The sequence below is a fragment of the Malania oleifera genome, chromosome 2 (assembly GCF_029873635.1).
Source record: "Malania oleifera isolate guangnan ecotype guangnan chromosome 2, ASM2987363v1, whole genome shotgun sequence".
Lineage (NCBI taxonomy): Eukaryota > Viridiplantae > Streptophyta > Magnoliopsida > Santalales > Ximeniaceae > Malania > Malania oleifera.
In genome coordinates this window covers 111,602,153-111,618,281 of record NC_080418.1, presented here as the reverse complement: position 1 = coordinate 111,618,281, position 16,129 = coordinate 111,602,153, and the positions used below count along the sequence as shown (strand labels likewise).

At 33.3% G+C, this 16,129-nt stretch overlaps 1 protein-coding gene across 3 annotated transcripts in view; it reads left to right on the top strand.

Moving 5' to 3' along the window:
* Window positions 1-9,986: 9,986 nt before the first annotated feature.
* LOC131147987 (uncharacterized) overlaps window positions 9,987-16,129 on the top strand; it is a 49,905-nt gene continuing 43,762 nt past the window's right edge. Inside the window, exon 1 of one of the 3 annotated variants that reach the window (XM_058097695.1) lies at window positions 9,987-10,427. In XM_058097695.1, the coding sequence (XP_057953678.1) occupies window positions 10,257-10,427 (171 nt within the window). In that variant the 5' untranslated portion in view covers window positions 9,987-10,256. The remainder of the gene's footprint in view (window positions 10,428-16,129) is intronic. The other 2 variants (XM_058097696.1, XM_058097694.1) reach the window with 2 other exon arrangements.

Genomic DNA, 16,129 nt, shown 5'->3' with positions numbered 1-16,129 from the left:
AAAATTAGTGGGGATTAACGTTGTGATTAAGAAAAATTCTCTCTCTAATTTCCCAGGCTTATTTTTCACATACTACCTCCATACATTTTCTTACTCCAAATTTCTTGAATAACCAAGCTTTGTGAGAGTGCCTAGAGTGTTTATACTCAATCCAATATTACTCAAACACTTATATTGTATTTCTTGTTGATTAATTTTGTTGATTGAGTCTTTGGGCTAAAGTTCTCCATTGATTTAATTTAATAAATCCAGTGTGTGGAGAACTTTGTGGCTTGTGGGTTTTTGCATCAATATTGCAAGATACCTTAGCTTATAATTTTTTTGCGTGCATAATTATTATTTTTACAAGTGTACATTCAAACATCTCTTGTGCTAAGTATATTGAGAAAACATTTTTGAGAGTGTTTGATTATTCTTACTTGCATCTTTGAAACCCTAACTTGATATTGAGATTTTCTTTTTAAAGTTTCAAAGATAGGCTTGTTGAACACTCTTGTGCATATTTGAGAATATACATTATACAGAGTGTTGTTAATACGTATACACCATTGAGCTTATAGTTCTTACATGATTGGTGTGCATTGATTAGTGCTTGTGTTGTATTGTAGTACATACCCACTTGTGTAAGAAGCATTTCCATATACGTAAATTTTATATTCGTTGTATTCCAAGCGTGGGTCTGAAAAGGGAGAGTAGCCCTATTGAATAGTCCCGGATTGGCTTAGACTCGGTTAGGAAAGTTAGGTGCACCATCGTGGTAAAGTGCGGTTGTAGTTTGAGGTCAGTCCCATGAATTGACCTAGTTGTAACCGGTGCCACTCCACCCGTTAAGTGAGCATTAGTGAGATCCTTGTGTTGGTGAGCTAAGGCGGGGACGTAGGCAATATTGGCCGAACCCCGATAACATATCGTGTGTGCGCTATTTATATTTTCGCAATTTACATTCCTACACATGTATGTTATTTTGTGAATGTTGCACATGATTTAATTTCTGAACATTTTATTTATTTGTGCATTTGGGTTTATGAGTATATAGACAGACCCTAGGTTGAGTATTACTGTTGTTAATTTGAACATACCTGGGAAGAAATTTTAAATACCCAATTCACCCCCCCCCCTCTTGGGAATACACCAGGCCAACAAGGCTTTATTGGGAAAAGAGTTCAACATGAAAGATTTGGATGCAGCTAAGAGGATACTTGGCATGGAGATTCGCAAGGACAAAGTTGCAGGGAGACTATGGTTATCTTATGGCGACTATGAGGAGAAGGTGCTGGAGAGGTTTAGTATGACTAATGCTAAGCTGGTTAGCACACCGTTGGCAAGTCATTTCAGGCTATCTACCGCCCAATGCCCAAAGACGGATGATAAAATTCGTGACATGTCAAAGGTCCTCAATGCTAGTTTAGTGGGGTGTCTGATGTATGTCATGGTGTGCACAAGGCTGGACCTGGCACATGCTGTCAGCATGGTGAGCAAGTTCTTCCCAAATCTAAGTCAATAGCATTGGGATGCGGTCAAGTGGATTCTCAAGTACTTGAGGGGTACCACTGGATATGGCATCATATTCAGTAGACAACAAAGTGATATGTTAGTGGTAGGGTATGTGGATGCTGACTACACAGGAGACTTAGATGATAGGAGGTCTACCACAGAGTGCATATTTACCCTTGTGGGAGGACCTATTTGTTGGAGGTCGATGGTGCAGTCACTCGTAGATTTACTTACTACTAAGTCCGAGCACATGGCTGTGACTGAGGCTACCAAGGAAGTGTTGCAGCTTACGAGATTGGTCAGGGAGCTGGGTGTCCAACAAGGTGGAGTTTGGCTGCAGTGTGATAGTCAAAGTGCCATCTACTTTGCAAAGAATTAGGTGTACCATGCAAGGACAAAGCACATTGACATACGATTTCATAGGGGTTAGGGAACTGATTGCTTTAGGAGAACTTCTACTTAAAAAGGTTCATACGTTTGACAATGCAGTTGATATGCTGACAAAGCCGGTCACAATAGATAAGTTCAAGCATTACTTGGACTTAATCAACGTCTCCAGGTGCTAGACGAGGGACGGTTCCAATCTACTGGCCCGGGTAGAGCAACAAATATGCTTTCATATTTCCTAAGTGATGAATATTCTCCAAGGTGGAGATTGTTGGGGATGTGGCTCATATTTGAGTGGAACGCATGTACTAAGAAAGCATTGTGAAGCGAGAAATAAGAGAGAGGTTTGCAGGATGGAAACCGTCACCGGTTTACTTGATGGTTTGAGGGATAACCGTCGATGGTTTGAGTGTAACCGTCGATGGTTTTAGGCAGGATGTAGAGAACTCCTCTTGGCTTCAAATCATCAACGATTTGCCCTAAATCATTGACATGTTTGATCAGTGCATGTCACGTAATTCGAATCGGGAGACCAGTAGATTGGGTAGATCAAAGGATTTTCCTCCAGAGATTTCTACAAAGATGATTTAGATAGGATCTAAGGTTCCTATACATTTAGTGTTCGTATATACTCATACTTTGTAACCCTAATTGTAGGCTTGACATTATTGGTAGTGAGAATCAAAGTTTCTGCTCTCGTGGATGTAGACAAATTGTCGAACCTTGTAAATCGTATGTCTTTGATTATTGTTTTTATTTTAATTTTCTCATTGCTGAGTGATTGTTTCTTTCATATTGCTCATCATTGAGTGATTGCATTGCTTGTTTGTTTGATTCATGAGTTTGTGTGAGGGCTTCTGCTGCACATCCACAAACAACATATAATTTGATTGAATGCATTGATGTGTTGGTTTAAATCCGAACCTTCCACCATCTTAAGCCATTATAACTTTTTTCTTAAGAAATAATTTATTTGTAAAAGACTTAGACATATACTGAATTTCAAGTTTCTACCAAACAGCCGCAGAAGAATCCTCTTCTATGGCGTGAAACAGTACGTCATCGGCCAAACATAATCTAATAGTCATCATAGCCTTTGCATCCAATTCCTCCTAATTTGTATCATCAATGTCTTCAGATTGAACTCCGTATAAAGCCTTCACCGTACCTTGCTGCACAAACAAATCCTTCACCCTTCTCTACCACAAACCGAAGTTTCCCCTTCCATCGAATTTAACAATATCGAACTTTGCAGAAGAAGTTTCAAAGCCCATTAAAACCTAGCTATAATACCAATTTTTTTTTTGTGAAAAACGATTTGCATAGTAGAATAAAACGATCTTACAACACAGCACTCAACGGTGAAAATACAAAATAACAATCACGCAGATTATAATGAAAGCAATAACGAAGACACAAAGAATTATGTGGTTTGGCAATGCTTGCATCCACAGGAGCAATTGACAATGTGATTTTACTTTCTTGTGTTCAAAAACATGACCAACATCATAGTTACAACAAATACAACATATTTATAAAGTTCTTAGAGGCTTTCCCTCCAAAACCCAACCAACCTAATGTCCCAATTCAAAATTTGAAAATTTGTGCTAGGTTACCAAGCCAAACTGTCGACAATTTAATACCGAGAGCAAATAGTTGCAGAAACAAACTTAGAATCGTTGACTATTTCACTGCTCTTGGGCCAAACCGTCGATGGTTATAGGGAAACCGTTGACGATTTCCTCCTGTAGACCAATATTTTGACTTCCACCATGTTTTCTCTTTATACATGCATTCCACTCAATATATAAGTCACATATCACAACAAAATGGAATGAAAAATAGAAAGTAGCGTATGAATAAATCAAGTGATAAATTTGATTTCATTCCCCTCTTGATTTCGTTTGATGGCTATATACCAAACATGTAATTAATTTTCACTTCAATAATAAATTACATTTCTCTTACGCATTTTCAATATTTTTCTTAGTACTATCTTTCACACTCTCTCAAATTAATCTATGCATTTAGAAATATAAGAAAGAATATCAACGTTGTATATAGTAATGTTTAGCCAAAGCACCATAGCACTTCAGCCAATTTTTCGTCCATCATATATGCTATATTCAGTATTGATGTTAATATCCTTCCTTCACCGTCCATTAGTATCAATTCTTGGTAAACTTTTGTTTTTGATATTATGCTTTTTTTTTTTTTTGAAATTGTGAGTGTGTGTCAATATGTTTTCAAAACTTTTTAATTGTCTAATATTTATCTAATTTTATAATGATCTATATCAGTTCATTAAAATTTGTCACATTTTTTTTCTATCATATCCAATAAGGAAAAAAAACACTAACCTCCCCCTAAAATTTGGCAAAAAGACAATCATCTTTCTTGAGATTTCAAAAATTCCAAAGACCTCTCTCGAGGTTTCAAAAATCTTAAAAACCTCCCCTAAGATTTGTGTCAAAAAAGACACAAATCTCCTATTGTATTTTATACAAAGACAAGTTTTTTCAGGGGAGGCCCGTGTCTTTTTTACAAGTCTCATAGAAGATTTATGACATTTTTAAAATTTCAAGAGAGATTTATGACATTTTTAAAATTTCAAGAGAGATTTGTGGCATTTTTGAAATTTCGGAGGAAGTTTCTATCTTTTTGTCAAATCTCAGGGTAGGTGAGTGTCTTTTGCCCATGTTAATATTTTATATATATATATAAAACACAAAAAAACACAAAATGAGAAAGGATTATTGAAGACACTTTCTAGCACTATATCTAAATGAACCATATGTTTAGTAACCAAAGAGACAACCCAATAATAGTATCCAAACTAGTAACTAGACATGGCAATCATTTGGGCTAAGTTCCAAAAATAAACTATGTTCAATCTCAAGTTTAAGCGATTCTTTTCAAATGAGTTCATGTTAAATTTAAGTGACTCCCACTAAAAATATAATGGATTTATAATTGAGTAAAATACTATTTCAAAGGGCATTTTAAAAGGAAATTTCATATATGGGAACAAAAATACTTAATATATCAAGAAATTAAATTAAAGGTTTACTATTTATTAAAAAAAAAAAAAAAACCACACAAATGTTTTTCACGATGATGTTGCATATTAGGATTGATTGGTCTCTTCATGCTCAATACAATCACAAAAAACAAGCTTGTAAAATTAATATTTTCTTTTAATATGTCAACTAGACTATTGATTGTAAATTTTATTTATTTTAAATAATATTAATAAGTTATTATACATATATAATTTATATTCAACAACAACAAAACCAAGCCTTAAGTCCTAATAGGTGGTGCCGATTATAAGAATCATTTTTCGGCAATTTATGCGATCATGGACCATTTCTTTTGTCAGATTCAGGGATATTAAGTCATTACTCACTATCTCCTCTTAAGTTATTTTAGATCTACCCCTACCCCTTCTACTGCCCCCCTCCCAATAGTAACTCACTCACTCTTCCTTACTGGTACACTATGTGGCTTACATTGCAAGTGTCCATATCATCCGAATCGTCCCTCCCTTATCTTATCCTCTATAGGAGCTACACCTAACTTATTGCGAATATGACAATTCCTTAATTTATCTTTCAATGTTATACCACTTATCAACTAAACATTCTCATCTCTACAACTTTTAATTTTTAGATATTATGTTTCTTCATCGCCCAACATTCCAATCCATATAGCATAGCTGGTCTTATAACTATCCTATAAAACTTCCCTTTCAATTTTAAGGGTATTCTACAATCACAGAGCACACTTGAAGCATTTCTCCATTTTACCCAACCTGCTTTAACTCTATACATTACATCATCTTCAATTTCTCCTTCAACTTCATAATAAATCCAAGGTATCGAAATCTACAAGTGTAATTTATTTCTTTATCATCAAGTTTAACTTTGTCTCCAATATTCCTCCTATCATTACTAAATTACATTTCATATATTTTATCTTATTTCTACTTATCCTAAAACCTCTAAATTCCAAAGCATCTCTCCATAATTCTAACTCAGTTTCTACTCCGTCCCTAGGTTCATCAATTAATACAATATCATATGCAAACAACATATACCATAAAACCTCCTTTTGAATACTCTTAGTCAATTGGTCTATCACTAGAGCAAAAAGATAAAGACTCAAAGCAAATCCTTGATGTACACCTATGGTGATTGGAAATTCTCTAGTTTCTCCATCTGTAGTCATTATACTAGTCATCACTTCATCGTACATATCCTTAATGATATCAGTATACCTACTACATACACCATTTTTTTTTTCTAAAACCCAATATAGAACTTTCCTAGGTATCCAATCATATCCTTTCTCAAGGTCAATAAATGTCATATGCAAGTCCCTCTTCTTTTTCCTAAACTTTTCCATTAATCTTTTTAAAAGAGATATAGCTTTTGTGGTAGATCTCCCAAACATAAAACTAAATTTATTTTCTAAGACCTTTATTTCTAATCTTAATCTTTGTTCAACTACACTTTCCTATAGTTTCATCGTATGACTCATAAGTTTAATTCCACAATAGTTATTATAATTTTGAATATCTCCTTTATTTTTGTATATAGTTATTAAAGTGATTTTCTTCCATTCATCTAACATTTTCTTAGTTTTTATAATTGTTTTAAATAAATTAGTTAATCATATAATTCCGTAATCAGTACCAAAGCATTTCCAAACTTCAATTGGAATGTTACTTGGTTTCATAGCTTTCCCATTTTTCATCTTCTTTAGTGCAAACTTAACTTCGTTAACTCTAATTTTGTGAATAAATATCCTATTTTTAGTCTTTTCCTCATTTGACAATTCTAAGTTTAAGTCTTCTATTTGGTTTCATTAAACAACTTATTAAAGTAACTTTGTCATCTTTTTTTAATGTCTTCATCCTTAACCAAGACAATATCATCCTCACTTTTTATACATTTTAAATTTCCTAAGTCCTTACTTTTCCTTTCTCTTCTTTTATATATAATCTATCATACAAACTATTAAATGATCTGTATTTAGCTTCACTAATAGCCTTTTTTGCATCTTTTTTTGTCTCCTTATACTTTTCAAAATTATCTTCGTTTCTACATTTTTGCCACGTTTCATACCAAATTATTTTTGTTTTTATGACTTTTTGTACATCTTTATCCTACCACCAACTTTCTTTACAATTCGAGAATCTTCCCTTTGATTCACCTAAAATCTCATTTGCTATCTTTTTAATAGAGTTAGTTAATCTATTCTAAAAAGTATTTGTATCTATCTCATCCTTTATAGTCTAATCCCCATCTTTGATCATTTTATGTTTAAATTTTATTATATTTTCTCCTTTTAGTTTCCACCACCTAGTTCTCTTACACTGATTTATTTTATCCTTTTTTCTCATTATTTAATATATATATATATATATATATATATATATATATATATATATATATATCTATCTATCTAACACTAAGACTTTTTGTTGTGTGGTTAGACTTTCACCTGGAATAACTTTACAGTCCTTGCATGATAAACAATCTATTCTCCTAGTTAAAAAAAATTTATTTAACTTTTATTTTGTTCACTTTTAAAGGTTATTAAATGTTCTCCCCCATCTTAAAATAAGTATTCATTATACTAAAATCACATGACATAGTGAAATCTAAAATCATCTCCCCAAGCTCATTTTTATCTCCATATTCATATCCTTTATGTATCCTCTCATAATTTTTATTATCCCTTCCAACGTATCCATTTAGATTTCCTCCTATAAATATTTTCTCACTCCCTAGTATGCCTTGCATAATACTATTTATATCTTCCCAAAGTTGTCTCTTAAGATTTTCTGCTGAGCCGACTTAAAGAGCATAAACACTAATGATATTTTTTATCTCTTGTCCTAATACCATCTTGATTTTTATAATTCTATCCCGTACTCTATTTACATCAACAACGCAATCTTTTAATTTTTTGTCTATAATAATTCTTACTCTATTCTTATGTTTTTCTTTTCCAGTGTACATACCAAATTTAAAATCCTGATTTATCAATTTCTTTAGCTTTCTCCCCCACCCACTTAGTTTTTTGAAGATAAATTATATTAATTCTACTTCTCATCATTATATCCACAATCTCCATACTTTTACCCGCAAGTATCCCTATATTCCAAGTTGTTAATCTAATCTTAGTTTCTTGAACTAAGGTCTTTACCTACCCACGTCCAGAATGATTCAGGAACCTTCACATATTTGACATCGTACTTGGATGTCGACACGGCGTATCGTTTCAGGGCGACGACTTAGCCCACCCTCACCCACTTTTCGCTACACCTGAGTGGTATAAGTGCAACGCGTCGCTCGTAGCGAACACCCCAGAAAATATTCGGTAAGAATTCATATCATAGTGATCTGACAAATTTTACATTGGCTGTCAACTACCTAACGCAACTCTCCTCCCTTACTTGGGCTTGGGACCGACTGTGTGCAAAAAAAATTAAGACATTAAGTGTATCACAGGTGAAAATTATAATTTATATTCAAATGAAAAAATTTTGAACTAATATAGGGCAGCTTAAACTTGACCCATACGGAAGGTTTAGCTCAAAATTTTGTTTAGTCTCACAAAAGTTTAACCCAAGTTATTGATATTTGGATAATTCAACCCAGTTAGTAGTCCCATTAGTTGGTCAATACACGACATGGAATGAGACATTAAAATTGCATTCCTAACACGTGAATAATTCAAAATTGTCATCATCTGTTATAATAGCAACAATAAAGGTAATGTTAGTAATGATTATAACGTCATCAAACATAATACGTCTAAAAGTTGACGATTACAATTTTATCCTCCCGACAAATAACATAATATGTCCAGAAGTTAACGACCACAACTTTATTCTCTGACATAATAACACTAAATGCTAATAATAAAAATGACAATAACGCTAATTATCTGATGTCAGACATCATGACGTAATATGACCAACTACTTTACTTATTACAAAAACTCGAAACAGAAACATTTACAAAACCAACATGCGTAGAGTGGATATTATCTACAAATTAATAGAAGTGCTTCTATAATTTATATTAAAAGACTAAAATAGTTAAATTATATAAAAAGGAATGCATTAATTTATTAACCATGCAGTGATGTACCATCTTCTCTATTAATTCAAAATTTTTGTTTTCCCAATGTATTTTTCAATTTTGAAAAATGTTTACAAGTTCTCTAACTCAGTTTTTTCGGGTGTTTTTTTTTCCTCCTTCTTTTTCAGGCAACTCATTAGAAAATTAATTTTGCATTTAAATCTTAAATATCAATAGCAGAAGCCACTATCATAATAATACAATGATATTTAATGGAAGTTCACGCTGTCCCCTGCTCATTTGAATTTGAAAAATAATATATATATATATATATATATATATATATTCCCATTTATGAGTGCCAACAGCAATAAAAACTTAAATAAAAGGTTTTAAATGTTGAAATTAAAATTGTGTGTCTCTTCTGGCTTTATTGTTTTTGTCTTTAATTTGGTGATTTATTATCTTTATCACATAGCCAGACGTAAAAGTAAAATCAATTAAATTTACTCCATCTCAGCGAGTGAAAAAAGAAAAGAGGAGAGGAAAAAAAAAATATTGCGCTGATTTCCTGTCGAAATTCGGAAAATACTATGTCCAATAAGTAATCGACTCGTGGAAAGCCCACCATAGTCTCTCCCACACCCACTAATAACTACAGCCGAGTCTGTTTTCTCGGGACCATCGAAGGGCCGAAACCCGACTGCAGAAGAAAAAAATTGAAAATTTCGCTGCCCTAATCATCATGGGGAAACGTGCGAGTACCACGTCAGCGGGCTTCAGTGCCTAAAGATGACCCGTGATTTAAAATTTTTTGGTGCAACCACGATCGCAACCGAACACGTGTAACCTTGATCCCAGATGGGCCAAGCGGTTGGTTACAAACTTTTGTCCCGCCTGCGCGCATGCGGGACAGGTGCAAGGGCCCGGCTGGGTAACACGGAAAGCTCCATCACTCGCCCGTCACTCAATAGAAACCCCACTCGTCCTCCTGTAAAAAGAGAGAGAGAGAGAGAGAGAGAAAAAAAAAAGGAGAAAAACCTCGCTTACCCCTATAAATTGCTCCTTCGGCCTCAGTCGCCCGCCCGAGCACTCTCGTTCCTTTTTCTTCACACAGAGAGGAAGAGAGGGGGAGTGAGAGAGGGTGACAGAGAGAGAATGTGGGTTTAATAGAAGTGAGAGAGAGCGGAAAGAGTCCTCTTGTGCTTCTGCGAAGGCGAGAGAGAACTGCGTGCGTGTTTTTGTTTGCGAGGATATTCGGTCTGTGCGATTTTTGCAATGGAGAAGCTTCCAGAATCGAGGTTTGTAGACGCTTCTCGGTCTGCGGTTCCGAGCACTTCGGGGGCGATTCCTCCGGGTGGCAACCCTGGCGAGGCCACTGCGCAGCAGCTGATCGCGGCGCTTCAGGAGGACCAGTACCGAGAACATGCTCTCCATCTTCTGTCAAAGGTACAATCTCTCTCTCTCTCTCTCTCTATTTTGTTTTGTTGCTTTCTATTGGCTTTCTTTTTGTTCTATTCTAGCTTTGTGTTTTGTCTTCGGCTATGTATGATTGGTAATTCATATTTTCACAATCCAAGCTTAATGGCTTTTCATGTTGTCCATGCTTTCCTGATACTTAAAAAGTTGAGATTAGATGCTGGTTTTAATTTATATATTTGCGCTCAACTGAAAATTTTCTAATGATCATGGCGCTGTGTTTGATCGAACATTTTAAATTGTGCTACTTTGAGAGAAGACAACTTGCTTATATATAGAGCTCCCGTAATTTATCCTAAGCTCCATATAAAAAAATAATGCATGTTAATGTTATGTCAAGAGTAAAAGATTTCACCCAAGGGTATATGTTGATCCTTTTTCCACTCTGAGATTGTTTTCTTGTATTTTTTTCCCTTTTCATTGTCTTCTATTATATACATACACATATATTCTTGCCTCATAAGCTACTTTGAGATTGTTTCTTTTAACTTGTTGGTCTAGATTATCTTTTTGTTTGTTTGTTTTTTTAAAGACCTGTTGTTCCAGATCTCTTATGTAGAAGGTACTCAGTCCTCGTTAAATTTTACGCTTTAACTTAGCAGAGTGTTCTTTTAAATGAGGCCTCCATACTATTATAGAAAAGGAATTAAGATCTTTAATCGTCTCCCCTTTTAAATTTCTTTCCTTATGCCCTTAAATCTCTTTTACATTTTTTGGAAAAAGAAAAAGACAGAATGGTAAGCCCTTTTAGTTAATTGCTTAAAATTATCTAATCGCATTTGCAACATTTTTGGATATTTCTAAATTTAAAATATTTTAAAGATTTCTTGGTTAATAGCTGCGAGTGAACTTTGACCCAATTGCAAGGGTCTTATATCAGAACATGAAAATATTGAAGTCACAGAAACAGTTCTAGAAGTGCAGTTAACATGTCTTACATCATGACCCTCCCTAGACCCCCAATGGCGTGGGAGCTTGTGCACTGTGCGTTATGTTCTTAGCATATGGCTGCTATACTTGCACGTGCATGGCGTGCGATCGACTCCTAGTTTAAATTGAGGGAGGTGGGAGGGACAAGGAAAACTTAAAGTAGCTGAAAAGTAATGAACAATAAGATTGCTTCAATAACCTAAGGCAACTAGATTTTCAATGCAAGGGCAAAGACATACTAAATCATAGTTGCATGCAGTTTATCCTAATAAAACTACCTATAATGGTTTTAAGTAGCATGTGTGTGTGAGTTTGTGTGTGTGTGTGTGTATTATCTTTACTTTTTCTCCCAATTGATCAATTCTAATCAGCCATATGAAGAGTTTTGTAATATTGAGAAGAGGCTTTATAGTTAACAATTTACAATGAACAATGTTTTGCTAAAAAATTCTTATTTTGATAGGTTAGTAGTTTGTTATTTCTTTTATATTGTTCAACTTAAACCTTCTTTTCCTTTTTTACTTTTTGTCTTCTTTAAGCTGTTAATATTTTATGTTCTATTGATAATTTTATGATCATTGTATTGTAAATTTTATGCAAAATAAACTTGTTGGTCCAAGTTTATTAGATCTTTATTACTATAAGGAATAAAATAATGGAAATACTTTAATTTATGTTTTGTGTGCATATTATAGTAATAGAGTATATCATGCATAAAAAGTGAGGAAATATATAATTTTATCAATAATATTCTGAAACCAATGTAAAATATTACGCTTACCACACAATGTTAGTTTCTCTATATTTACTTTGTGATGGAGTTAATTTTCTTGCTCCTTTTTGAGCACACTCTTTTGGGATGTTTGGAGGGATATCGTTGCCAATCTTCAAAGAGATTGGAAGGCAGCGCTATAGTGATTATTTGATTTGCAGAGGAGGACTTGTCTGCCATATTTTGTACTTTTTTAGTTTTTTTTGTTATCTAAAAATAAAGAAATTCTAGTAAGTTGAATTAAAGGATACCAAATACACTAAAATTTTAAGAAGGGTTGAGTTCTTAAAGAATGCAAATGCTGTGATGTAAATAGTTTTGTTTATGCTTAAAATAAATTCACAATTATTACACTAGCTTTTTGCTATATATCATCTGCTACCCCTCCTTTTTGCTACATCCACTATTGCATGTTCTTGCTTTTCAAAACCATGCTGGCTAGATATCATTGTATGATAAAAATCTGATGAAAATTACTAAATATGTATGTAGATTTACATAAAAGTTTGTGCATGTTGTGGTGTAAAGGAGAGATTTTAAGCTAATGGTGAAGATATCTTTTTTTATAAAAATTATATTTGTGAAAAAAAAAAAAACATTAAGAAACAAATTAAACAATTGGTAGTTATATGGAAATATGAAATGGAATGTATGATTTGGGAAAAAAATACTAGAGAAACAATCAAAGAAAATTGTAAAACTACATATAGTTTTTTTTTTCTTAAGAGATAAAGCATAAACTTTATTAAACCCGGCGAAGGGGCTCAAGAAAGAAGCTTGAACCCATGGAACAACAAGAGTGAAGAGAAGCGAGAAAGATAAACAAATCGAGAAAAAGCTAACCGACTCCCCTGACAAAACTCCAAAGACGAGGAATCGACGCATGAGAAGACAACTTACGGCCTTACTCCAAGAATGAAAGCACTAACCTACTCCCAATTCTGTTTGGGAAACCAACTATTGTTGGAATTCTCCCCACTCCAAATTTGCCAAGTGCTTAACACGAATACAATAAACATGATTATTCAAAACTCTTGAGGCTACTTCTATAGATGGGCTGGAGTGATCCTTGAAAATTCTACTATTTCTCTCCTTTCATATCTCCTATGCCCCCACTACTGGAATAGAGAGCGTAAGATTACTTCACTAAACCTTTAAATTTGAAAAGACTCCAACTACGAAGCAAGTTTTTGAAAGAATATGGCATGACCCATTGCAACTTCAGAAGACCGAGAATAATGGACTAGATATTCAACAAGTAAACATAGTGAATAAACAAATGATCCACATCTTCCGAATGTTGTTTGCATAGAAGACAAAAGGATGTAATGTGCCAACCCCTTTTCTAGCCACTAGACTATAAACAACCCTTTACTAGCCAACATGAATTTTGTACATACTAGACTATAAACAAAAGAAAATTAAAAAAACATTGATGTGATCAGTAAATCTCACACAAGCGATATAAGTGACATACAACAACAACAATAACAACAAGCCTCAGGTCCCACTAGGACAAATGATACAAATGACACGATAGACAAATAGTATATGCAATCCGGTGCTTTTATGCTAAAAAATGTAGACAATAGTCGATTATCTTATTAATGGTGCTCCTTTGTTTTGAAGTATAACTTGTAGGGGTGACCTATGTTGCACAAATCACATAGAGGACATATATATAGCATGAGATGGTACATAAATGGTAAAGCGGTCCATAAAGCTCTTGCATATGTGGGGTTTGGGGAAGGGTTGGACCACAATGGTCTATAACACACAGCCTTACCTTGCATTTTTTGCAAGAGATTGTTTCCACACCTCAAATCCATGACCAAACGTCACACTATGAGAGAACTCTGCTTTAATAGCATCAAGGCTCCCCTTCAATATGGACCTATGAATATGGAAAGTTTATATATACAATGTTATACATAAAAAATATGTTTGTGCATGCATGCAAAAGTTATGGGCATTTATGGGCTGCCTTAGTGTGTTAGAACTGCAATACATTTTAGCATGTATTAAATATCTTGTGATAGTTGGCTTTAACTTAAAAAAAAGTCTTACTAATTTTTTAGGTGAGTATAAATACACCATAAAAACTAAAAATAAAATATTTGCAAGTTATCCATGAAATTAACTAAACATGAGGTTGTCCTACGTTCATGAAAATCAACCACTATCACTTGCTTCATTCAAAGAGTTAACCATGTTGCATGACAAATGTGGTTAAAAATTTATAGCAATTATTAATGAGGCTAGGATAGTAAATAGGTATAAACCTATTTAGAATCTTACACAAAATGAGAAGGAAAATATAAATTATGAAAACTTCGATGTATATAATTCTACTTTTGAAATTCGAAAGATTTTCTAATCTTGACATTAACCTAACAAGATTCTACATACTTGTAATATGGGATTTGTATTTATACCAAAATACTAAAAAATATGATGGAGGATTGAGAATTGTGGGATTCTCTACAACTTTGGCTACAATGGTATTGACTACCAAATTGATTGGCAGATGGAAATCAATCAATTTGTTTATCAAATATATATATGATGCCTTTAAAGAAAATATGGTGTGCATGGGATTGAATCCAATATACATACATAATTTTTAAAGCATGTTGTTAACATACTACTAAACATGCATGCTACTATATACATTTTATGATTTTAGTGCCAAGGGAAATGTTCTGATTTGTTTGTTTTCCTTTTTTTATTTTTTTATTTTTGTATTTTGGTTTCCAATGTGGAAGCACACATTTATTTCCTAATGTGGAACATGTCTCAACTATTTTTGGAGAAGGAAACAAATCAAAGACTGTCAAACCAAAATACAAAGACAAGAACAAAAAAAAAACAAAACTATGAGACATGGATATTTGACTTTTGGATAGTGCAACCCTTTGTTTTTGTTTTTTATTTTCTAGATCTGTGGAAAGCAAACTTTGTTAGTTGAATAATTTGTTTATAGGGACAATTGTAAGAAAACTAAATACTGTGAGATGATGGAATATATCATCAATTAACTATAGGAATTTGAGGATATATATATTGCAAGTTGTTTGCCAAAGAAAATTAAATATGGTTAGATGATAAAATACATCATCAATTGAATGTAGGCATCCAACGAATGTAGTAGTGAATGAAAATAGTAGTGGATAGCTTTAAGTATATGAATGGGAAATTGTCAAGTAGTTAAGTTCTATATTTTATTTTTCGTATCATCTATCCTTTATTTGTTGAAAATCATAAAGAAGGAAGAAACTTTACAAGTATTTGAGGAAAATAATTAAAAGAGAGACAAAAAGAAAGATTAAGAGTGTACCCTTCTAATAATAGTATAGATTCGATAAGGCTTAGGTTTGCAATTTCGGGAAGTAAATTTGTTATGATGGCAAAATTTTTCCTGATATGCTGAATACTTTATGATTCAAATCTTGCTTGTTAGTAATTCTTAGAATAGTACTCAGTTATACAACAAACCTCAACTAAGGTTTTTGTAATCAATATCTAACTTGGATTGCTAAATAGCAGCATTTGAAAATTTGTGCCACAGTTATTGCACATGATTCCCAACCTTGAGCCTTTTTTTGAAAGTAAAATTTTGTGGCGAAGCATATCTTCTTTAAATAAAACTGGTGATTTAATGTTAAAAATTATAGGAAAAGTTATATTTTTTGAGGTGCAATGAAGTTTCTAAATCATCATTATATTGTTATTTTTATCATTTTTGTTAATCCTAACGAGTTTTTTGGTCCCATAATCCACTATGGAGCCAATTAGTTGGCTTATTGGTGGAAATAACCCATTAATATTCTTTTTCTTCAACTCCTTAAGGCAGTTGTGACATAATGTTGGCAATAAAAATAACAACAAATCCCAAAAAAGTAAAACAGAAATATGGCTAACTTAATGAGATGATAAACGACATTTGGTAATAGAGAAAATATTGAACATA